Here is a 25131-nt window from a genome sequence, read left to right as displayed (position 1 = left end):
GCAAAGACACGGCGGTCGAAAGAAACAGTTATGCAACACATGACGCTATCAATAATCATTTCGCCCACTGTTTCTTTCGCGCTGTTTTTTGTGTACAATGTTGGCCTACAAATCACCCGGCTCACTGTTTTGAAGGTACTGGGATAATCAGCATGGGTAAAATTGATTGCTAAATATGAGCTTATTCAAAGCCACGTAAATCTCTCGTTCACCGCTCAGCCTTCAGCACTGCATTTATTTTTGTGTTTCCCGATCACGAAGGTCTTTGCAAATTTATATATCAGTCATCGAGGTGTCATTTTCGTGCCGTCGTCGTTGTTGCTTTGTCATGTCACTGCCATCAATGTCGTGTCAGCGTTGTCATAGGGCCGGCGCCTTCGCCATTATCGTCGCATCGCCTTTGTCATAGTGGCGCCATCTTAGTGTCTCCATTGTCGCGCTGCTAACCGCTTTGCGCAGCAAATGACTGAATGATTCCGAAAGTGTCCAAGTCTATTATTAATGTGTTAGCATTCGTAGGGTACTGCAAGCACTTTCCGAGGGCTGTGTCTCTATGTGTGCATCATCTTTGTATATTTTTTTTATCTAACCGTTCATTGTTTGGCTCGTAGTTTGTGGTCGAACGGGTAGCACATAAGGGTGCTTTTAAATCTTTATGTTTTTAACGGTCAATCTGATCACGGAGTGAACTGAAAAAAAAACAAAGACAAGCATGAAGAGGCGGTTATTTTTTCAAAGTATGAAAAGCGTTTTATTAAATGTACTACATAGTGTACTTGTACCCTAAATCTCCAGCGACGTCTGGACTATGCTACGATTCATGACCACAAGCATTAGCTGGAAACTCTCTTTAGTGCTATTCACTTGTGCAGTAAGTTTGCCAACCAAAAACATAATCTCATGTTCTGATAAGTACAGCCTCTCTTTTACAGGCTTTCTTTGCCCTTTGCCTGCAAGGGCCAATTTTAATTTTTCACCCGCTTTAGCGTCACCACCAAGGAACGCAACAAGCTCGTGTCGATGTGTGGGGCCTAGGGTGTGAAAAAAGCTTCGCTGAATTGTTTACCTTCCTCTTTGAGCCGGCATTTAGCGAACACGGCGCCCTTGTTTTCCCAAGGCTGTTCTTTTTCCCAGGCTTTAGCTATCCGCAGGCGCCGTCTTTGAAGTTTGATTTTTCATAGCTTAATGTTACAGCCTCAACCACCGCAGCGCTGTTGAAATTATCCACGGATATCGAGCTAGCAGACATGTTTGCCGTCTTGGTGGGGACTGTGTCAATTTTGTGGCAGATTGCCGTTCTGCTACCACGTTATCGTGCAATATTTATTTTGCTTTCCTCTGCTGCAGTACACGGTACTTTCCAGTCTATTCGGCGGCCATGTTTGTCGTACAACGAGGATCAGATCATCCTTCTTCTCTTCTTTAATAGCCTCGCAAGAGTTCTTCCTTCTACCAAGAGTGGAGAGCAATCTGAAGATTCTCCTAGGGTTTCCCGATAGATATTTAGCGCTAAATGTACGGAACAATATGTTTTTGGCATCATCGTGATATAAAAACGCCATATGTTGGGCACCGCTACTGGCAAAATGGTACATGGGCCTCAGTAATAACTGCTTCCATTTGTTGCTGATCCCATCCGCAACAGCGCGCAGCGATAATAGGAAATTCTCAGACACACAATTTCACAAAATTCGGCGTGTTCACGATTTTTTTTTTTTTTTTTTTTGTAGGAAGTGGTGATAGAGAAATTTTTGTTTGCTGTACCATTAGCAAGCTATAGCAGAAATAGGAAAATTAAACATCTGCGGTATTTCAGTATCGCCCAGAGTGTTATAACTGTGATGACAGTGTTTACGGAAGTAGATTTCACGCACCCTGCTGTACCATTCATTCAATGCTTTCGTGCACATTGTATTTCCGTGTTGTCGTCGCTATCTTCCACACCTGCTTGTTCGCCGCATTCAAAATCATTGCTGCGCTAAGGCGGTGCATAAGCGGGGAGGAAAAAAGTTTCCATGGTCAGAACATGCGTAAGAGCGTAGTCTCCGTTTTATTGTGGAAGACCCAAACGGTGAACTGGCAATATTTCTTTCTCATTAGATTTAGTCATATTGAAAAGCAATCGACCGCGTGTGCGAATTATTCACGCGTATTTATAACATAATTCTTCTTTCTGCGTAGAGCACATTCCTTTCCACTCAATAAACATAGCCAGTTGTAAGAGCCTCTCGTAAAATGCGTTCAGAGCTGGAGGACTCGTCGAATTCTGCTACTTAAGAGAAAAATGATCGGTCACTTTTAAAAGAAATGTCAGTGCACATCTACTTCGACTTCAAAAAATATTTTATTACGCAGCACAGCTCCTAAGCGAGCGCTTTGTACAGAGTCGCCCACCACAGTTTTCGTTACAGCCCGATTTCAGTATTCTTGTACGCTCTAATGTTTATGATTTTCACCAATCCGACGCTTGTGTCCTTTTACGAAAGTTGTTCCTGCAAACGTTACTTTCTTTGTCGCCCTCGTCAGAACTGCTAACAGAACCGAAGCGTTCGCGCTTGCTCTTTCTTATGATTTTCTTCTTAGCTGCACCAAATGAACAATGGCGAGAAAATTGCCGGTAATTTCTCGTTGCCAGATCCCGCGCATTCAGTTACTCCTGTAAAGGATGCACCGCCGTATATATAGGCATGCTGAGGCAAAGCCACCGTACGCACACTTTTGCGAAACGGAGCGAGTTCGCTTGGGCTAAGCATGGCTGGCGCGCTCGAGGCGACGGTGTCTGCAAGAAGGCTTCGCTGGTGCTCAAGGGGCGAGCGACGATGTCCTGCGGTGCAGCACAGGACTAACAAGCACACGCAAACTAAAGCAATCGTTCCCCAGAAGCGGGGAGCCGCGTCTGGAAGGTCGAGCCATCGAGCAGCCATGGGTCTTGCAAAATATGCTAATGCCACCTTCGGGGTAATTTGCGCCTGGTCGTCTGTATACCGCACAGGGGGTGAAAAGGGTTAGGTGCCGCTGTACTCGGACCGGAGCGGCGCCATACGATATCCCGGCTCAAGTTCTTCCCCTTTGCGTGGTTTCATCGTTGCGCCATTATCATTTAGTGGGCTAACATTTCGCGCTGTGCCTCGTCAACACCCAAGTACTGAGCTGCTGAGATTATTTTATTTACATTTCACAGTTCATTCAGCTTCTAGACGAGATAACTGCCGCGTATCAAATAGATGGAGCGCGAGTAGTAAGCGAATTAGCGCTGACTGAAAATTTATTTATTTATTTATTTATTTATTTATTCATTCATTCATTCATTCATTCATTCATTCATTCAATACTGTCAATCCCGGCAGGGATCGTAACAGAAAGGGCATTCAGAAAAGTACATTGACATACAAACATGACAATGATAAACGGTTCAGAAATGCACATTATTACATTGAATAAACTTATACATCAGCAGGAGTAAAAAATATACAATGAGGTTCGTGCTGCAAGATTTGGGTAATTGTGCCACAAAATGCAAAACAAAGGTAGTAACAAAGTGATATTGACAATAAACAAAATAATTACTTAGATGTGAGCAGAACGTTTTCAACAAGCGTGATAAAGGCAGTTAGTGATGAACTATTAACAGAGCTCACATTCAAAGCGTTCCAATCGCGTATAGTCTGCGTGAAGAATGAATACCTGAAAGTGTCAGTACGAAATGCAAACTCCCTTAGTGTGTGTGGGGGTTTACGACGTGTTTTCCTAGTTTGCGATTTCGTTATGTATAGTGAGGTATCCAGATGTAATTGATTGTTCATGAGTTGGTAAATGGTATTAAGGCGCGCTAGTTTTGCTCTAGCTGTTTTGAAGGGTTAGCATCCCGGATTGTTTGAGTAGTTCTGTCGATGAGTCTTCTAGCCTATGTTTGTTAAAAACTTATCTGAGCACCTTTCTCTGAACACCTTCAAGTTTTTTAATCAGCTTGTTAGTGAAAGCAAACCAAACGACATTTGCATACTTTAGCATCGGTTTGACAAATGTTTTATATGCTAGTAGCTTTATATCAGATTGTGCTAGTCTGAGGCATCTATTAATGAAAAATAACTGTTTTGGTGCGGTTTCCGTGACTTTGTTAACGTGAGCATCCCATCTGAGGTCAGAGGTTAGTAATATTCCTAAGTATTTGTATTCACAGACCGAAGCAAGAGGAATGTTGTTTTAGTGTGTACTGAAAGAGCGATCTACGTTTCTTCCTGGTTACAGATAATAGAACAGATTTGTTAACGTTAATAGTCATCTGCCAATCTTCGCACCACTTGGTTACTGCTGCTATGGCGTTATTTAAAGCGATATGGTCGATGAGAGAGTTAATTTCCTGATATAGTACGTAGTTATAGGCAAAAAGTTTAATTTTGTTTAAATGGCTAGCAGGAAGGTCGTTTATAAAACTTAGGAATAACACTGGGGCTAAGACGCTTCCTTGTGGTACACCTGATGTGACATCAGCTGTGAAGGATTTCTCGTTGTTAATTTTGACTAACTGAGTACGGTTAGTGAGGTAATCAATAATCCAGTCTAAAATTGGGCCAGTTCCTAAAGTTAGTTCAAGCTTCCTAATAAGTTTTGGGTGTGACACACAGTCGAAGGCTTTCGAAAAGTCTAAGAAAATGAGGTCGACTTGTTTATGGTGATCAATAGAGGTGGTTACGTCATGCACGAGTTCTATTAGTTGAGTAACAATAGAAAGTTTCTTACGAAAGCCATGCTGTAAAGGTGTTAGAATTTGGTTATCTGCTAGATAGGTTGTTATGTGCTTTAAGATGATGTGCTCAAGTAGCTTGCATATTGTGCTGGTTAGTGAGATGGTCTGAAGTGTGCTGGTTAGTGAGATGGTCTGAAATTTAAGGGATCTGATTTGCTTCCTGATTTATGTATTGGTGCTATTTTAGCTGTTTCCCATTATTTAGGAAAGGTGCAGGATGAGAGGGATTTGTTAAAGAGTGTTACTAAGGACTTGGCAATCCACTCGGCATATCTGCGCAGGAATGTGTTATAAATATTATCAGGCCCCGGTCCTTTTTTGGTGTCTAAATTTAGTAGAAGGTTTAAGACCCCAGGTTCGGTCACAGTAAGGGGCCCTAGTTGCTTGCCGGTGCAGGGGCTATTGCGAGGTGCATTTCCATCGTCTGTAGTGAAAATGGACCAAAACTAGTTATTTAGTGTGCTTGGAGTATTCCGGTTTTTCTTCGAGGACGGATGACTTTCATTATGTACTTTAGGATATAAGTAACGCCAGAACTTTTGGGGAGAATCTTTTAGGAAATTTGTTAGCGTATTTGAAAAATAGAAAGTTTTAGCTATTTTGATTTCAGATTTTAAATCGTTAATGACCAATGTTAATTTTTCGGCTGCTCTTTTGATGGGTGGCGTCGTTGCGTTTTTTTCAGTCGTCGCACCTGCCGCTTGGCATGAATTACAGTTCGAGTAATCCATGGATTATTCTTTCGCGTTATTTTAGTCCTGGTAGGAACGAAATTAGTAATGCAATACGATAGAATATCTTTAAACTTACGCCATAGGGTTTCCATATTGGTATTAGCGTCATCTGAGAGTTAACGGAACAATGGTAGCTCTTCAGATAATGTGTCAAGTATGTTAGTGTCATCAGCTCGGCTGTAGTCAGTATATGTTATTGTTGATCGAGTAGAGCGTGTAGTATAATGAAACGGGACAGAATACACTGTTAGTTTGTGGTCAGACAGGCTTTCTAGTACTTCTACGTTCGCGTCATAAGGTAAATGATTGCTCAGGAACACTATATCTAAAATGTTAGAGCTGGTTCCTTGTACGCGGGTAGATTCTGTTACCATGTGCGTGAGGTTGAAAGAAAGCATTATAACGAGAATAACTTCCGCGCAAGGTGAAGGATATTGCAGCGTATTCCAGTCAGTGTCAGGAACATTGAAGTCCCCTAGCAATATTAGTCAGGCGCCCTTAACATGACGTTGTATGTAAGTACACAATGATCGAAATATGTCTGAATCAGAACAAAGGCTGAAATAAACGCATCCAACAATGATAGCGCTACTAGAAATACAGAGTTTGCAAAAAATCGCTTCCACCCCCTCAACTTTAGGCATTGTAACGAAAGGGACAAAGCCACGCCTCCACCACGTGTCGGTCGGTCCTTACGAACTATAGCGTAGTTCGGGGGAATTATTTCAAAATTGTTAATGTCTTTTGTTAGCCAGGTTTCCGTAATGGCAAGGAAGCAGGGCTCGAAAACCACTACTAATGACTCAATGTGACCGAACTTGTTGACAATGCTACGCGCATTTATGTTCATGAAAGTTATTTGGGACGTTGCTGGCGGCACGGGCGTTGGGTTCGTGCTTCCGTGTCCTGGTTTTTTGTTTGGTTTGAAGCACGTGTAACAGGGCACACGTCTTTTTTTACATCGTCCCAAAAATATAGTTCCCCGTTTATCTTTAGTTTTTCATAAACCAGAGAGACTTTATCACCTTAATCTTTTTTTGGTTTGCCGTATTTCCGCAAGTTTCTTCTGATGTCGCGAACCCGGGGTAAAAAATCTTCACTGATGGTAAACGCAGTCCCCTTTAGTTTGTGACAATTTTGCAAGATTTTCGCTTTGTCCTTGACATCTAGAAGCTTCAGTATTATTGGTCTTGTTTTGTTTTCTTCCGGTCTACCTAATCTGTGGGTGCGCTCGATCGCGACTTCGTCCAAGTTCAAGAAATCTTTGACAACCTTTTTATAGACTGAGCGCTCCAGCGACTCGTTATTTTCTGCTGGCATACCGTAGACTATGAGATTCGACCTTCTGGAGCGATTCTCGATGTCGTCTAGCCTTAGTTCCAAGGACCTGTTCCGTACACGAGGAAAGCTTGTCTTAAAGAAAGCTAAGCGCTCTAATTTGTTGTCGATTGATGTTAACCGTTCTTCTTTTATTACTTTTCTGACCTCTGCAATCTGTTGTAGCTGTCGTGAAATTTCCGCCGTATTGGGTCCGGAGTTAGTTTCAACATCGCCGGCAAGCAATAGCAACTTTGTTATGTACACTATGTCAGACACTGTATCGAGAAGTACCGCAGGGCACGACAGCACGACAAGACAACGCTCGCAAGAACGAGAGCATTTTCCAAAGCGTTTTCTTACCTGCACGAGGAAGACAAGCGGATTATTCATCTGTGCGCAAGCCCGACACGGTTGTTGATTTCCCGCCGGTATCACAAGGGAGCTGGCGATCAACTGCACGAGGAAGACAAGCGGATTATTCATCTGTGCGGAAGCTCAGCTGCCGTGCCCTTTTCAGCCAAGTCTAAAGTCAAAGTCATTTTTCAAGATCTAAACGTGAGAGTTTGTTGAAATGAAGACTTGTAATTTATTTACGTTTATTTCTGGCCACGGATAACATACTAGTAAAGAAATAACGGAATGACATTTCAGGTATAGCTTAATTAGTATATTCATTATTTCTTAGTAATTGCTTTGCTGAGCTATGAAGAACTGAAACCAGCGCATCAAAAATGCGGCTATATGCTATACGTTAAGGTTTAGAAATATTGACTGTTGGGTTTGTTGGTACTCGAGGAAGAATGGCGCAACCGAACAGGGACGACATATTTGAGCATGGATTACGAAACACGACCAACAGTCAGTACTTCTAGATCACATCACTAGCTCCTTGGGCTCTTTTCCGCGTTCTACGCTCGTACGTGTTTCCTATCTCGTCCCTGTTCGATTACGCCATTGTTTTTTGAGTACGTTAGTGTTCCCGTGCTCGTACGTGTTTTCTATCTCGTCCCTGTTCGATTACGCCATTCTTTTTTGAGTACGTTAGGGTTCCCGTGCTCGTACGTGTTTTCTATCTCGTCCCTGTTCGATTACGCCATTCTTTTTTGAGTACGTTAGGGTTCCCGTGCTCGTACGTGTTTTCTATCTCGTCAATCTTCGATTACGCCATTCTTTCTTGAGTACGTTAGGGTTCCCGTGCTCGTACGTGTTTTCTATCTCGTCCATGTTCGATTACGCCATTCTTTTTTGAGTACGTTAGGGTTCCCGTGCTCGCACGTGTTTTCTATCTCGTCCCTGTTCGATTACGCCATTCTTTTTTGAGTACGTTAGGGTTCCCGTGCTCGCACGTGTTTTCTATCTCGTCCATGTTCGATTACGCCATTCTTTTTTGAGTACGTTAGGGTTCCCGTGCTCGTACGTGTTTTCTATCTCGTCCATGTTCGATTACGCCATTCTTTTTTTGAGTACGTTAGGGTTCCCGTGCTCGTACGTGTTTTCTATCTCGTCCCTGTTCGATTACGCCATTCTTTTTTGAGTACGTTAGGGTTCCCGTACTCGTACGTGTTTTCTATCTCGTCCATGTTCGATTACGCCATTCTTTTTTGAGTACGTTAGGGTTCCCGTGCTCGTACGTGTTTTCTATCTCGTCCATGTTCGATTACGCCATTCTTTTTTGAGTACGTTAGGGTTCCCGTGCTCGTACGTGTTTTCTATCTCGTCCCTGTTCGATTACGCCATTCTTTTTTGAGTACGTTAGGGTTCCCGTGCTCGTACGTGTTTTCTATCTCGTCCCTGTTCGATTACGCCATTCTTTTTTGAGTACGTTAGGGTTCCCGTGCTCGTACGTGTTTTCTATCTCGTCCATGTTCGATTACGCCATTCTTTTTTGAGTACGTTAGGGTTCCCGTGCTCGTACGTGTTTTCTATCTCGTCCCTGTTCGATTACGCCATTCTTTTTTGAGTACGTTAGGGTTCCCGTGCTCGTACGTGTTTTCTATCTCGTCCCTGTTCGATTACGCCATTCTTTTTTGAGTACGTTAGGGTTCCCGTGCTCGTACGTGTTTTCTATCTCGTCCCTGTTCGATTACGCCATTCTTTTTTGAGTACGTTAGGGTTCCCGTGCTCGTACGTGTTTTCTATCTCGTCCATGTTCGATTACGCCATTCTTTTTTGAGTACGTTAGGGTTCCCGTGCTCGTACGTGTTTTCTATCTCGTCCCTGATCGATTACGCCATTCTTTTTTGAGTACGTTAGGGTTCCCGTGCTCGTACGTGTTTTCTATCTCGTCCCTGTTCGATTACGCCATTCTTTTTTGAGTACGTTAGGGTTCCCGTGCTCGTACGTGTTTTCTATCTCGTCCATGTTCGATTACGCCATTCTTTTTTGAGTACGTTAGGGTTCCCGTGCTCGTACGTGTTTTCTATCTCGTCCCTGTTCGATTACGCCATTCTTTTTTGAGTACGTTAGGGTTCCCGTGCTCGTACGTGTTTTCTATCTCGTCCCTGTTCGATTACGCCATTCTTTTTTGAGTACGTTAGGGTTCCCGTGCTCGTACGTGTTTTCTATCTCGTCCATGTTCGATTACGCCATTGTTTTTTGAGTACGTTAGTGTTCCCGTGCTCGTACGTGTTTTCTATCTCGTCCCTGTTCGATTACGCCATTCTTTTTTGAGTACGTTAGGGTTCCCGTGCTCGTACGTGTTTTCTATCTCGTCCCTGTTCGATTACGCCATTCTTTTTTGAGTACGTTAGGGTTCCCGTGCTCGTACGTGTTTTCTATCTCGTCCATGTTCGATTACGCCATTGTTTTTTGAGTACGTTAGTGTTCCCGTGCTCGTACGTGTTTTCTATCTCGTCCCTGTTCGATTACGCCATTCTTTTTTGAGTACGTTAGGGTTCCCGTGCTCGTACGTGTTTTCTATCTCGTCCCTGTTCGATTACGCCATTCTTTTTTGAGTACGTTAGGGTTCCCGTGCTCGTACGTGTTTTCTATCTCGTCCATGTTCGATTACGCCATTCTTTTTTGAGTACGTTAGGGTTCCCGTGCTCGTACGTGTTTTCTATCTCGTCCCTGTTCGATTACGCCATTCTTTTTTGAGTACGTTAGGGTTCCCGTGCTCGTACGTGTTTTCTATCTCGTCCATGTTCGATTACGCCATTCTTTTTTGAGTACGTTAGGGTTCCCGTGCTCGTACGTGTTTTCTATCTCGTCCCTGTTCGATTACGCCATTCTTTTTTGAGTACGTTAGGGTTCCCGTGATTAAATTAGGATTCTGAAGCATCAAAGTGAGCCTAGCATATATAGTACGCTGAGAATTACAGGGTTAGTTAACCCTATATATACAGGGTGATTAAGGTTAACTGCCGGAAGTTATTCAGGTTCGATACTTACAGTAAGAGCATCACCAGATAAAAATTCTTCCCCATATTTTCGGTATACAATGTCATTATTATCAGATGATCATTCGTGATAATTATATTTAAGTGGTATTAGTGTGAGCGGATTGGGAATAGGTAATGAGTGGCAGGCAAGAAGCTAAAAAGAGGCACTAATAAGACTGAAAGGGCCGTTGTCCCGGCCTTTCATCTAATTAATTCATCTCTTCCTCACTGCTGTAGCCTCTAACACCTATCGGCATAGACGCCGACTACGAGGGGGGGGGGGGGGTACCAATCCCTTCCCCCCTGGCGATGCCGAAGCCTCCCCCCCCCCCCAACGTGTCATTGCCAGAGTTTTGTCAGCCACATCGTTTGAGGTTTCTTTTGACTTGCCTCGACCTTCTCACTTAAAATTTTATTGTGGCTAATGGCTTACCACATCATTGTTGGCGCGGACGTGCACGGGTTTTAATTCATGCTTTCACTTTATTTCTGCAAATCCTGACAATAGGAGAACAAGCGCATTAGAAGTACCAGCGGTGGCTGCATCATTCGTGTTTGCTCACTTCAACATTGTTTTAAATTTCTACTGTAAACACCATGCACATATACAATATATTTAGATACATACTCAGGGCAAAGTTTATTATATGTTTGAAGCAGGAGCATGTAGCCAATTAACAATTATTTCTAAAGGAATAGATAGTCCATGCCTAGAAAATGAATATGTTGCTGTATGTTCACCTCGCTTCAAATTGCTTTGCGTGTTTTTTTGACCTTGCAAAAAGAAAAACAAAAAAAAACTGCAGACTTTAGCAACCTCGTCGGCGGAGCATTTTATGAATGGTGTGTGAAATGCACGTGAATGATATTTGTTTCAGTATTGTTTCTCTTTCCACTAAGCAATGCTTACGACTCGTGAAAAAGAAAGGAGAAACTCTTCCATTTATTAGGAATGGAAACATCATCACTTGCATGCAAAGGTGTCCCAATTAACTATGATACACCAAGATTTAAAAAAGAAAGTGAAATTGTATTACTCGAAGAAAACCTAGTGCATATTGTTTCCAGTACAGTGTAGTAGCCGTCAGTAACTTTTACGTTCCTGAGATTTATTTAGATAATTGTAAATAACTATCTAACTCAAGAGGTACTATCCTAATTATAGAAGTGTCAATGAGGCATTTCTAGGCACAGCCAAGGGATATATAACAGCAGTATATTCGGCGACGTAGTGATTGCGTATTAATTTTTTTCTGGCTGATAAATAAACTTGGTCCATGACAAAGACTTGGCAGTTGGGACACTCTGTACAATTCTCTCAATAACTGAAATGAGGCCCCGCCAGATTCGCTCGAAATCAGAATCAACAGCAGTCATGCGCAGCAGCACTTATACTCGAGCGAGTGAGAGAGAGAGAGAGGCTGCAGTTTCTGCGGAAAGGCGAAGCAGTAATAGTGATAGCGAAGTATACGCAATTGCACGAAGGATGATTACACCACCGAGAGACGTCAGATGCTTGGCGGAGCGAGAAGACTCACGCTGTGAAATTGAACTGTATCCTATTATGAGGTCTTGTAAACATTCATATAAGGCCGTCATTTCAGTGAACAATGCTTCGAGGTTACACGAAGTTTCTTCAAGTGCAACTGGTGAGGAAGTTATACATATATATATATGGGGTTCGGGAAACTGTCCCTCCTCCCCCAGAAAAATGAAAACTTTCCGCCTGTGCCTATCGGTGTATATATTTTACTTGTTTGTATTTTATTCCTGTTTGCTTTTACGTTTTCATGTCATCAATTTGCAAATGTGCGCATGATACAAGTGCAAGTTGAACGATAACACTGTGTCTTTTGGCGTTCCTTTTGGCGTTCTTTGGTCAGCGTGAATTTTGGTTGCATGCAATGGATTTGGGGCATCGAGCTTTAGTTTAGCTCCGAGATTATCGAAACGGAGCAGCTAGCGCAAGTGAGAAAATCTCGTTCGCGGATGACTCGCGTACACGCATACATTCCCGCGTTCTAAATAGAAGCTCCGGAAATTACAGCGCGCGATTGACCCCACGAGAGAATTGACTGCGGTGGTGACGAGGGCGATCGCCGTAATGCCGCCCGCGTTTCAGTGGCGCGCTGGCACGGCAACTGGGAATAAGGAGCTGGCCTTGCGCCGCGCGTTCGCCGTGCTACGCGTAGCGACCACATATTGGCCGACGTATCCCCATCGCCGCCTTGCTGGATTTAGGCCTTTCAATGTTCCGCGAGAGGAGACTTGCGCAAGACGTGAAGTTTTAACACCAATTATGCACCGTGTTATATAATTTTGTTCGGAGCTACTTGCGTCATCGTAGTATTTAATTGCGATGAGGAGATAGAGACAGACAGAGAGAGACAGACATACAGAAAGCAAAAAGAAAAGAAAAAAAGGAAAAGGTCCCCAAGAGCTTTCATGTCTTTCTTTTTTCGGTTTTGAGCGCAGCGTGAACTAAGGCACTGCTGGAGCTTCTGTAAAGATGCGTAATTGCGCTGAATAGTCACGAGAATAGACAAACACGAAAACGCACGACTGCTAATTTCTAGCTTTGTAACCACTTCATCGCACTTTATTTTTTACAATTATTGTGCGACCACTTATTTTATCTTATTTTTTGTCACGTGTTCCTGGCTGGGGCGCTTAGATGTAATCGCCATGGACCTTCACATCTTTCATCGTCGCTTGCTCCGTTAACAATGCATTAGAATATCTTTACGCAGAGCTATACGACATACGACTGCGTTGCATGCATATACATCCAAGATTTTCTTATACGATTTTCCAAAGTCTTTCTTCGTTCTTCTTTCTTTTATTTTTATTTTGCTTCAACCCTTTATGTCACTCGTACGGCACGAAGATTTCCTTAGTGCATCTAGCTATATCGATTTACTACATGAATACTTCTCGTCTCTTTTGTGTGCGACGCCTAAATGGCGCAGACATTCACTGCCGAAGAAATGGAAATCTATGCGCAGCATTAAATGGATGCGATGTGTTAATTCACATTGGTATTGTCGCCAGGCACTTTAAACTGCAGGAAGACAATGAAATCACTCAATGAAATTATTAAATTGATTGAAAGACGTAACAGTCAGCCTCACCGCCAACCATGCAGATGAATCAATTAATCATTTATTTCTACAATGCAACATGCACTGTTGTGGCGGAAAAGCAGAAACTCTGTTATTTCTTTTGTGTGTTCACGGAAAGGTTTCACCAGCGACGCTACCGTGATCGTCGTCGTCTTGCGCCAGAGAACACCATCTTATGACTGCGAGTTTTCCAGATTCATCACCCCGCCTATACGCGGTGTCCTACCGTCCTCGACTGCGCTTCCCCTTCTTCCCTTGCCGCCCACACTGTAACCCTAACGGTCCACCGGTTATCTGCCCTACGCATTACTTGGCCTGCTCAGCTCAATTGCTTCCTCTTAATGCCAACTAGTATACCGGCTTACCATGTTTGCTTTCTAACCGACAGCGCTGTGTTCCTGTATCAACGTTACTCCAATCAGTTTTCGTTCCAACGCACCTTGGTCCGTCCTTAACTTCATCCCAAGCTTCTTTGTTAGCTTCCAAGTTTCTGCTCCACATGTCATTATCGGTAGAATTCAACGATTGTACACTTTGCAATGATTGTGCCGTAAGTCCAGCTAATTCTGCTCGTTTTCCGTTAGCGAGTCCTGTTAAACTCAGTAACTTTTTTAATTCACTCTGATTTCGGATAAAAGCCCAAACTTCCGTGGCTATATCTGCCTTCTCCGGCTACCGCTCGCCATCGCGGCAACGCACTCATTGTGTCACGTGCACGCCAGTTCAAGACTCGCTATGTTCAACGCAGTTAAGCGAGGCTTATTACCGGATGGGCAACGTCCAAATTGCGCCTATACACACTGCCGGTGGATTGGAAATCGATGACGCGTGAGTTTCGCTTCGCGGCAGGTGTTACTTTCGGAAAGCCCCAAACGAGACCCCAGCAGACAAACATGGCGCGCTCCTGTTGCCCCGACCTGAGATATGTATTAATAATAGAATACTCCACAGCAAGCGTTCGTTCATTACCTCATCCATTAGCATATCGAGCCCTTTTCTCGGCGCTGCACGCTGGGACCTCCTAAAATGTGGTCTGGCATAAATTAGCGACCGTTTTCTTTTTCCCGTATCCGCCTCAGTTATAACACAAACGCAGCAGTGACCGGCTCCCAAATTATTTCGGCTGACCAGAAGCGCGCAAAAAAGCGAAAAGCTAATGTGTCGCATGTTTCTGGTTATGTTATTTGAACTTTCTCATTGATCCAATTCCTAGATCTGATATCAAGTATGCTTACCTTCATCTGGGGAAACGTATATTGATGGAGCCGTGCCGTTGCGTCCACAATAAGGATTTCAGATTTAAATTTGCTTCCACAGTCTCTGCTTTCGCACTGTGAGCAAAACAGTGCCGCAATGTCGAATGGAGCGTCGAAGGTTGCTGGTTATCTACGTTCTGTCTCATAATCAGTCAAAAAGAGAGCAAAGGCAGAGGAGGGGAGGGGGAGGGGGAGAATGAGCTCTGGACGAGTCCCGAGGCTCGCTGCTAAGTGAAGTGCCTTATGCAGCGTCAGATTCGGCGCCCGACGATGGAAAAGTTAGCCGAATATGCTCTGCCTAAGTGCTCCTTTACAGCGAAGCTATTACTACGACTATAGAAGCGTTCTAAAACGTTATAGGTGAATTTTCACGGCATCCTGGGAGAACTAATTATTTCACATTGTTTATATCCAGAAAAAAAAAACACAAGAAAAATGAGAGGCATATTAGGGGGTATCTAGAGGCAAATTCTGAAGTATGTGGGTTATTTTGGGGGATAAGTGAATATTCCTAAACCATCGTTTTCGGCCTGTTTTGAGGCGCTACATGATACGCTCATAGGTTTTTTTCACTTCTCTGAAAAAAACAAAACAAAGGTGGCAGCAATTTCATATTTAGAGAGAATGGAGGTCATGTTATAGGTGACGTGTACGCAGGGTTCGAAGTGTTTCAGTTATTTAGGTGATTTGAAAATAATTCCTGAATACTCGTTTTCTCCCATTTTGATGCGTTCCATATATGGCATGTTCTCAGTTTCCCTAGTCTCTTCAGTACACGAAACGGGACACTTTGTTTATACATGGTTTGAAATAAAGCTATACGTATTGTAGGTGATGAATCATGAACTTTTCAATTTTATATGTTAATTACAGCATATATGGCAAATTACTTATATAAGAGCTCCACAACGTTAAAAAGCATATTTTACGAACCACGTAATAAGTTTGCTGTCCAAGAGAGAGGGGGAGATATGAAGAGAGAAAGGCAGAGATGTCAATCAAGGTCGTGCCCGGTTGGCTACCCTGAACTACCTGAACTACCCTGAACCCTGAACTACCTGAACTACCTGGTTGGCTACCCTGAACCCTGAAGCCAGATTTTTAGGAATTATATTCCATGAAAATATGTCCTGGTCACCGCACGTAGATGTTCTTAGAAAAAATATTGCTCGTGCTGTCGGTGTGCTAAATAGGTTGCGATATTTGCTACCGATAAATGTGAAGCGCAATATTTACAACGCGCTTATACATTCTCGATTAACTTATTGTTTTCTAGTTTGGTCAACCACTACACAAACTAACTTAAAATCAATTCAAACACTCCAAAACCGCGCACTGCGCGTGATAGGTAACTTAGAACGTACTGATACCACTAAACCATACTATAACAAATATAAAATATTAACAGCATCAAAACTTCACACTTACAAATTATTCCTCGAAATTTCACGGCAATTCTGGGAAGACAAATGTTCCTTCCAAAGTAAATACCATGCCAGAAGGACAAGCTATAACCTCAGAAAAACTCTGATAGGAAAACCACGTTGCAGAACAAAATACGGAGATCAAAAACTAGCAGTTCAACTTCCTAACCTTCTAAACGACTACCCCTTGGTATTGGACCTGCTAAATTCTGGAATTTCAAAGCAAAACTTTAAGAAAACGGTAAAAGAATTGTTACTATTCGAAGACTAATAGAAATGTTCAACTTCAGGTATAGAAAATTTTGTACATGTTTCTTGTTGTTTTTAGAAAACTGTGTAAACTTTAACCTTTCAGCTACAGGTATGGAAAATTTCGTACATGCTTTTTTTTTCTTTTTTCCTGTTGTTGTTGTGCTTCAATTGATTAGAAAACTGTGTAAACTTTAACCTTTTTTCTTTCTTCTTACGCGAATTGTGTACTCAAGTGTTGAAAATGTGTACTATAATTTCATGTGTGACCTCCTGAAAGCCTGCCACTGCCATGTTGCTGCCAATGTACGGGTGGCACGGCCTAGTCAGGCAAATGTTTGCCTTTAGCCGTGTCCCCTAAGACAATCTGCTCATAAATAAATCAATAAAGAAACTTAGGGAGGGAGAAGGGGAGAATAATAGATAAGAAGAAAAAGTAAAGATAACAAAGATAATAAAGATGCAGTCAGTGCGAACACACCTGCACAGAAATGTTCGCTAATAGACACAAGCATTCGTACAGTTCAGTAGCCTTCAAGAAATGCAATATGGCTTTTGTGGCCTTGCGCATGCAAGAATGCCTACAAGCCAAGGTCCCAGGATGTTTTACTCCGAGCCCGTTCTGTTCTCCAAGCGGCCGAGTCAAGCTTGCAGAGCGCACCGTGAGCGTCGAAGGATCGGCAGTGGCACAGAACGTGCTCTATTGTCTCGCCATCCCGGCAAAAATTGCACGCCGCACTTTTGGCCGTTTCTATTAGAAATGAATAGGCATTCGTAAAGGGGTCCTTCAATTACATGCGACACTATGAAGTTGTTTTAAATAAAGCTCGCCCAATGTCCAGAAAGAACTCAATATGCCGGGAAATTGACATTTCGAGGAAACATGGATCATTTTATAGGTGCTGTGAAGACAAAATTGCATGAATTAGTGTTTGGCTAATTACGGGATTTGAAAAACATTTCTAAACGCAACTGCTCGAAGGCGTTATAGCGCCGTTATTTGCATAGTTTATCGGTGTCCTGAAGGAAGTGTGCGCGACACCTAGTTTACATTAGATGGAAATAGAAGTTGTGTTTAGGTTGATGTGTCGAGAAAGTTTAACGTTTCTGGTTTAATTATGAGCGTTGCAAATAATTACTGAACCTTCGAAATTTTCAATTTCTTCGCGGTTTACAGGAGGCGTTTGCGGTGCCCTTGGTGAACTATACATGATTGGTTACATTTGGCGAGAATGATGGGCAGGTCATGTGTTGACTACTGCCTTAGCAGTAGATGACATAAGCAAGCGCTCCGAAGCGTTATGCGCTTCACGAACAGCGCAGAATTTAGCCCGCTGTTTTGGAAGAGCCGCACTATCACCGAGATCAAATTTAGTGAGAATGGAGGGAACACTACGGCTGATGCGCGCGAGAATTAAGGTGAATTTGGGTGGATGTATTACGGCAAGAACTTCCTTAAAGGGGCTGACAACAAATTTTCATGGTACCGATTTTTTTAGTGAAATGGAAAGCTTACTGGTGAGAGCGTTTAATAAAGAAGTTCTAACGCGGAAAACGCCGTGGCATATTTTTTATCAGAATTTTTCAATCTGCAGTGAGAATGTAGTCGTTCACTAGAAGCATGCTGAAAACGGTGATAGGTGAGCGCGATAGCAATTATACGCCGGCATTAGTGGGAGGCAGACGACAAGTGTGACCATGCTGTAACAATGCATGATTTCGTTTATCAAGTCGATGTTCCTGGGATTCATGTTTTCCGAATTGTTAAATGATTTCTGTGATAATAGCTACGTGTTTTCGTGGTTTCCTTTCCAACTGGTTTAGTATTTAACCAGTCAAAACGAAACCAATCGGATCGAAAGCGAAACGACGCCTTTACATGGGATACTGGGTTGAGCAGTAGGGTGAATGGCCACGCGTGCATCTTTTATTTACGAAGCATAGAATTATGCGCGAGCGTCTAATAATATACCAACTGCAATTATAAGTAATAATTATGATGTACTTAATAACAGTCCACTTACGTACACTAACCTCATAGAATGCATCCGAAGTATCAAGATTTCACCGCCAGGTCTGGCCACTTACTGGTTTTTGAAACTTTCGTTGCCAATTTGAAATTATAATGTCTACTTATATCGCGAACAGCGTGCTGGATTCTATTATAATTTATTTATTTATTTATTTATTTATTTATTTATCATACCCGCAAGGCCAGAGGAATTATAGAGGGGAGTGGTACAAAAGAAAATGTGGTACAAAGGAAGTAAACAAAACGCAGCGAATAATATGAACAAAACACAACGCTAGAATACAAGAGGTTTCTTTCTATAAAATGTTAGCTGCTGTGTCACAAAAGAAAATTCCTGGTTTTACAATGTTAGCTAAAGTTTCACTAAAGAGGTTGTTATCAGTAGTATTTACGATATCAGCGGGAAGGTGGTTCTCATCTATACATGTGCGAGGGAAAAAAGACTGGGAAAAATGCTTTGTGTGGCATAGATAAGTCCCAACGTTGTGACAGAGATCAACACGCTGGGATACATAATGACGTCTTTAATAAAGGGAAAATCCAACTTTATAAAGTATTGCGTGTGCAGTGTAGGATGATGATAAATCCTATGAAAGAGCTAGACGCGCTATTCTACGCCGAACAGACAGCAAAGGACGACTAAGATTATGTTTCATTTAAGAACTTCTCGCAGTTCTAGTATAATTAGAAAAGATGAATCGAACTGAGTTATCTTGGAAAAGTTCTAAGGCTGTTTTCAAGTTATCCTGGCCTGGATCCCATACAGAAGTAGTGTATTCTAATTTAGGACCTACCGGAGCGTTTAGAGTAGGTGTTTTAGGTTAGAAGAGCTAGCGAAGTCACGGCGCAAGTAGCCTGACATACGGTTAACGTTGTTAATAACGTATTCCATGTGAATTGACCATGACAGGTTTGTAGTTACGTGGGCACCTAAGTACTTGTAAGAGTTAACTGTTTCTAAGGGAACGCTGTTTAAGTTGTAAGTGGCATGTTGGCGAAAAACACGGGATACATGTAGTACTTTACATTTGTTAATACTTAGTTCCGTTAATCACGAGTTACAGCAGTTAGATATTGCGTCAAAGTCGAGTTGCAACCTGTTAACGTCAGTTTCATTGGTTATTTCGCGAAAAATAACACAGTCATCAGCGAACAAGTGTACGTTACAAGACAGCGTAGTAAGAAGGTCGCTAATATAAATGAGAAAAGGGAGAGGGCCCAGAACTGAATCTTGGGGTGCCCCAGAATTCACATCACTGAAGGAAGAATTAAAGCCATTAACTGTAACAAACTGAGTGCAGTTTGTTAGAAAGAGCTTAATCCACGCGAGAAGGTTAGGATCTAGATTTAGTTTATTTAATTTGTACAAAAGAAGTCTGTGGCAAATTTTGTCAAACGCTTTAGATAAATCTAAGAAAATACAGTCCGCAAAGGAGAACGATCCAAAATTTGATGCAGCTCGTGAGTGAATGAAGTCAGTTGTGTTTCACATGAGAAAGTATTGCGACAGCCGTGCTGAGCTGCGGTGAAAAATGAATTATACTCTAGGAATTTAACAAGGTCAGAGCGAGCGAGCGAAACAACTTTAGTAGGTCCACAATAGACGCGACTAAGCTCAACGACAGCTGGCTAGGCCCACTCGGGGACCATCAGGTCAAACCTGACGGCCCTCTCGCGGGCCTTCTGGACTGCCAGGATTTGGGAGGTCTGGTCCTGGGCCTTAATAAGCTTCATCATTTCACCTTGTGTTGAAGGAGAACCGGCAGAGGCGCAGCCCCACAGGTCACGCTCGAAGTTCGCATAACCAGCACACAGGGGGCAGTCCGGGCTTGGGAACCGTTCGGGGTACATTGCGTGCAGTGCCACGGGGCTCACGTAAGGGCTCGTTTGTAGAAGTCTGGGAGTGACTGCCTGGGCCCTGCACAGCGAGGAGTGCGGCAAAGGCAGGAGTCTTCTCGAGAGATAATTATGCTTGCAGATCTCGTTGTACGGGTCGCCCAGGAGAGGACGCGTTACCCGGGGCACGGTCAGTCAAACCTCGTGTAGCCGATTGCGCTTTCTCGTTGGGGTTGAACTAGGCACCCTCAATGGTTCCAAGGTGCGCAGGGAACCAGGCCAATGAGTTATGTTTGAGGTCTTTAGAATTTTGGATGATACGTAGGGCTTGGGGAGACACCATTTCCATCTGAAAGGCCCTGATAGCGGCCTTGCAGTCTGAATAAATCGTGTCGTGTACACCGTCCGTCAACGCAAGAGCAATTGCAACCTGCTCTACAACGCTGGAACTAGAAGTGCGGATGGTAGCGCAGCTGAGGACTTCAGAGTCACAGTCAATGACCACTGAGGCTTCTTCTTGAGCGTACGAAGCAGCGTCCACGAAGCATGCTCGATCCAAGCAGGCACTGGCGACACCTGGCCCGTCTTCACCCTTCGTTGTAGGTCGGATGCATATTGCGCGGCATCCGGTGCGTGGAAATCTTGGGTCTTACGTCGTTTGGTAGCTTCACAGTGCCTTAAGGGCAATATAACTCCTACGAGAGTTATAGGGCCCCACCTTTATACCATACCAATGTACTTATCTTCATGTGATTAATAAAAAAAAACGAACACAGAACTTAGAACTTTTGAACACGTACCTCACATTCGGTCACACGCAACTAATCTTGGAACCAACGATCTTTACTGATAAAAGCGCGCACATACTAGATCTTTTGTTAACGTAGCATAGTGTGTGCTCTGATGTGTGCTCGCCAGAAAGATGTAGGAGTATACTTCTCTGACCTGTAGTCCATGCTACGAGAACGATGTGCTGCGCTCCGTGCTCCGGCCACCACGAGTACACCTTGTTCTATGCAAATAAGTTTGTCTTTCCAACGTAACTAAACCCCCTGTTCTGTTCCTCATCCTCTCGACCTCGTAATCTTCACCAAAGAAGGAACCCTCGTCAAGAAAGCTCGGAGGACGGCGTGGGCCCGCTAAGCCTCCGTGTGACGCCCTGGTAGCGTACGCTAGAGAGCGACCCTCTGTGTGATGCCAGACAACGAGGCCACGACCCCCGAATCCTACAGCACGCGCAGTTTGGGACCCGCATCAGATTAACCTACAAAAAGCTCCCGAGTCCATTCAAAACCGCGCTTTAGATTTGCTTTCTGAAATTATTCTGGCTATTCTAGCGTCTCTGAACTAAAACATAGAGCTAATCTTCACCGTCTTGAGTCTCGAAAAAAAAAAATTAAGAAATAGCGCGCCTGTCGCTCTACTACGAGTTTTATCACTCGTCTCTTGCTTGCTCGATTATCATACTTGTTCGTCGCCTTTCGCTCCGCAACACTCATTCCAAAGCTGTATACACGCCTCCTGCGCGCACTACTGCGCATCTCAACTCGTTTGTCATTCGAACAGCGAACGAGTGGAATAATCTGCCCACCGATGCTGCGCACAGCTGCAATCTTAGCATCTTCAAGTCATTCATCGAAGAACCCGCCGTGGTTGCTCAGTGGCTATGGTGTTGGGCTGCTGAGCACGAGGTCGCGGGATCGAATCCCGGCCACGGCGGCCGCATTTCGATGGGGGCGAAATGCGAAAACACCCGTGTACTTAGATTTAGGTGCACGTTAAAGAACCCCAGGTGGTCGAAATTTCCGGAGTCCTCCACTACGGCGTGCCTCATAATCGCAAAGTGCTTTTGGCACGTTAAAACCCATAATTTTTTTTCATCGAAGAGCAGCCACAAATGTAACAACCCACCCCTCATGTATTACCCCATTCCACCAGGGGCATTTCAGGTAGAAATAAATAAATAAATAAATAAAGTTCGCAGAAATATGGGAAACGTTATGGTTGATGTGGTGGGAAAGTTCAAAATGTGTGGTCTAATTGAGGTGTTTGCAGTGAATTATTTATGCAACAGCTCCAGAACATTACAAGTGTTTCAATAACGGCGAATAGTTGAGCTCGCTATTCTAGAAGAACGAGAACAGCCACCGAGCTCAAATTTGGTGAAAATAGGGGCAACATTGCTCCTCATGTGCATTATGCGAAGTTAAGTGTGTGTGGATGAACTACGGCCTTGTTAAACATTCCTTAAGAAAGTGCTCCAAAGCATTATGTACACCCGGCCGCAAAATATTACGGACCATGAAATTTTAGAAAAAGCTGAATATCTCTGTAACCTCACAACGCAGTCTGGTATTTGCAATTCGGGCATCGGCTAGAGTATGTTAAGAACATTTTCGTATACTGTTCTACTGGATACTGCTACAGGCTTCTTGGAAATTTAACGTTTTGTGCGATTCCGTGGTCCGTAAACTTTTGTGGCCAAGTGTACATGCGGGAGACGCTCTAAGAAGGTTAGTCATATGCGGGCAACGTTTTGAAGTGTACGGTTTGGTTACGTGCAACTGAAATTCCTAGTGCAATTGCTCGAGAGAAACAGCTCCACTGGCAATTTGACTGTGGTTCTGCATGGTGGTATATATATACGCAGGACGGCCTCTCTTTATTATGTGTGCTTTTCTTATCTTCACTAGCGATGGCCATTAAAGGTTACCTCATGTTAACCACAAGGCACATGGGCGAGCACAATCGTTGAAGAGGCTTTGACGCTATGAAGAGTAGCAATGTAATTTAACCTGTTGCGCAACTTCTCCGCCTCTCTTTCCCCTGCGTACGTGCGCGGGCGGTGGGGGCCTGAACCGCGAGTTGCACGCCCCTGCAGGTGCAAATGGAACGGCAGCCTGGTGACGCCGTTCAACCAGCACCACCAGAGAAGCTGCACGGGCGAGGAGCGCATCAGCGACAACAAAGCCTACAAGCTCGAGGCACAGCTGCAGTTCGTCAGCAACGCCGTGCTCGCCTTCGCGTACGCGCTGCGCAGGATGCACGAGGAAATATGCGGCAACGTGACGGGCCTCTGCGACAGCATGCGGCCCGTCAACGGCACCGACCTGCTCTCCTACCTGAAGAACGTCACATTCCAAGGTGCGCTTGTCGGTCGTCGCTTACGTACTTGATGTGCAGGGCTAGAGTGCGCCGGTCAGGCCGGTGCCTTTCCTTCACATAAATTATCTCTCTCCACAGTTACTTGACGCAGTGAAGTATCACGTGCGAAAGGCCACTGGAAAAGCCGTTGTGGGCGCCTGCGATTTAATTTATGAAACCACTGGATTCTTTCAGCACGTAATACTTCAAATATCAGTGCGGCGGACGAGCCCTAATTCGTGCACTCCGCTACGCCACAAGCCACGGCTAGGGTGCCTCGATGCGCGCGCCCCCCTCCGCCGCCGAGGAGGAGAGGACGCGCGCATCGAGGCACCCTAGCCACGGCACACTAACAGCGCCCCTGGTGTTTCCACACCTGACAACACGCGCAGGGCGCCGTGGATAGCAAGGGAAGACAAAGCGATAATACAAGAATGGCGTCAAACGCGGAACAATTGCTAGCAAGCTCTGTAAAAATAAATTTACCACACGAATTCCCCAATGATATGCTGCAAATGAAAATGGGTCTTCATTTTAACCCATCTGAAATAAAAGGAACACAGTCGGAGAGCCTTTAATTGACGTCGCGAGGGCTGTCTCCACTATACTGAGTGTTGCAGCTGAGATTCAACAAATTTCCTATAAAAGAAAGGAGAAAAACACGATATCCTTTATGAGCCCGTCCCGTACTATCGCGCTCAGTATGATCTACAATGCCCGACCGCTTATCCACGCGCATTTGCGCTGAAGTTCACACTGAGCGAGAAAGTAAATATTTTATACAACTATTTCGCGGGCATTCTTCAGAGAGTGAAAAGCCCGCCGTACAAACATTAAATTTCTTTTAACTAAGGCATCAGACTCTAATCGAAACCCGTGCGTGCGGTTGCCTAACGATAACATATCTCCAGTTTTCACGCACGTTTGAGTAGGAGTGGCTCGACATCTAAAGCTGTCTATCTATTCACTATTGGGCATGGGTGTGTTGCGGGTGCGCCAGGAATTTACAATATATATATATATATATATATATATATATATATATATATATATATATATATATATATATATATATTGCAAAGAGATAAACGAAACTTATTTCAAGCAAAATAGTACAAATCAAACGAAGAAGTGCGCGTATCCTAATGGATACACTTGATTCCCGATACCGAAGTTTCAGAGTACAAGCAAAAAGTACATTGAAAAAGTAAGAAAGATCAGCTCACTGGACGAGAAACGAGGACAAACACTGTACAGCACATATGTGTATACAGGTGAGTACGCACATATGCAGCCGCCTCCAAATGTGTCCATGATATGTGCAGTAGCCATTAAAAAAATTGTCCCCCTCTATTTTTGGTCACAAACGCGTGTAACTGTATAAATATGGACTTGTAGAGAAAAAACAAACTCCAAGAATCTTTTCAGTGGGCGCCACCTCTGTCAAACGCTGATTACGCCAGCAGTACGCTGAGTAGCGTAGGGCCCGTGAACGAGTGTCTGTAATCTTACGTGACCCATGGCGTGTCAAATATTCTGCAACCCTGATTCGCACGAATATCCTCGAAATTATTTAGGTTCGAGCTTTGCAGGTGACGAAGCCAGCTGCAATTAATCTCGAACACCGACGAAAACGAGTCCACTTGCTGTTGAAACGTTGACATTCCTCCCTTATTCGATCACTGCTTATTAGCTTCGAGCAAATTCTTTTTCTTCTTTTTTTTTTACCTGCCGGACGTCAATGCCCGAAAAGAACACTGTGCCTCCAAGAATGTGCAGAAGCGCCTTCCCTGAAAAGTTGCCCGCTGCGACTAGTGGGCTCTTCCGAGTCTCCGCATCATTTCACCAATTCCATTGATTAAATTATTGCATTGTGAATTCTGTTGA

At 43.7% G+C, this 25131-nt stretch overlaps 1 protein-coding gene across 1 annotated transcript in view; it reads left to right on the top strand.

The window, feature by feature from the left end:
* LOC126520885 (metabotropic glutamate receptor 2-like) overlaps nucleotides 1-25131 on the top strand; it is a 53969-nt gene that overhangs the window by 14173 nt on the left and 14665 nt on the right. The window contains exon 6 of the mRNA XM_050169687.2: nucleotides 22982-23244. Coding sequence (XP_050025644.1) covers nucleotides 22982-23244 — 263 coding nt within the window. The remainder of the gene's footprint in view (nucleotides 1-22981; nucleotides 23245-25131) is intronic.

This window comes from Dermacentor andersoni, chromosome 3 (genome assembly GCF_023375885.2).
Source record: "Dermacentor andersoni chromosome 3, qqDerAnde1_hic_scaffold, whole genome shotgun sequence".
Lineage (NCBI taxonomy): Eukaryota > Metazoa > Arthropoda > Arachnida > Ixodida > Ixodidae > Dermacentor > Dermacentor andersoni.
The sequence above is the reverse complement of the archived record's forward strand: the minus strand, read 5'-3'. Positions and strand labels throughout refer to the sequence as shown.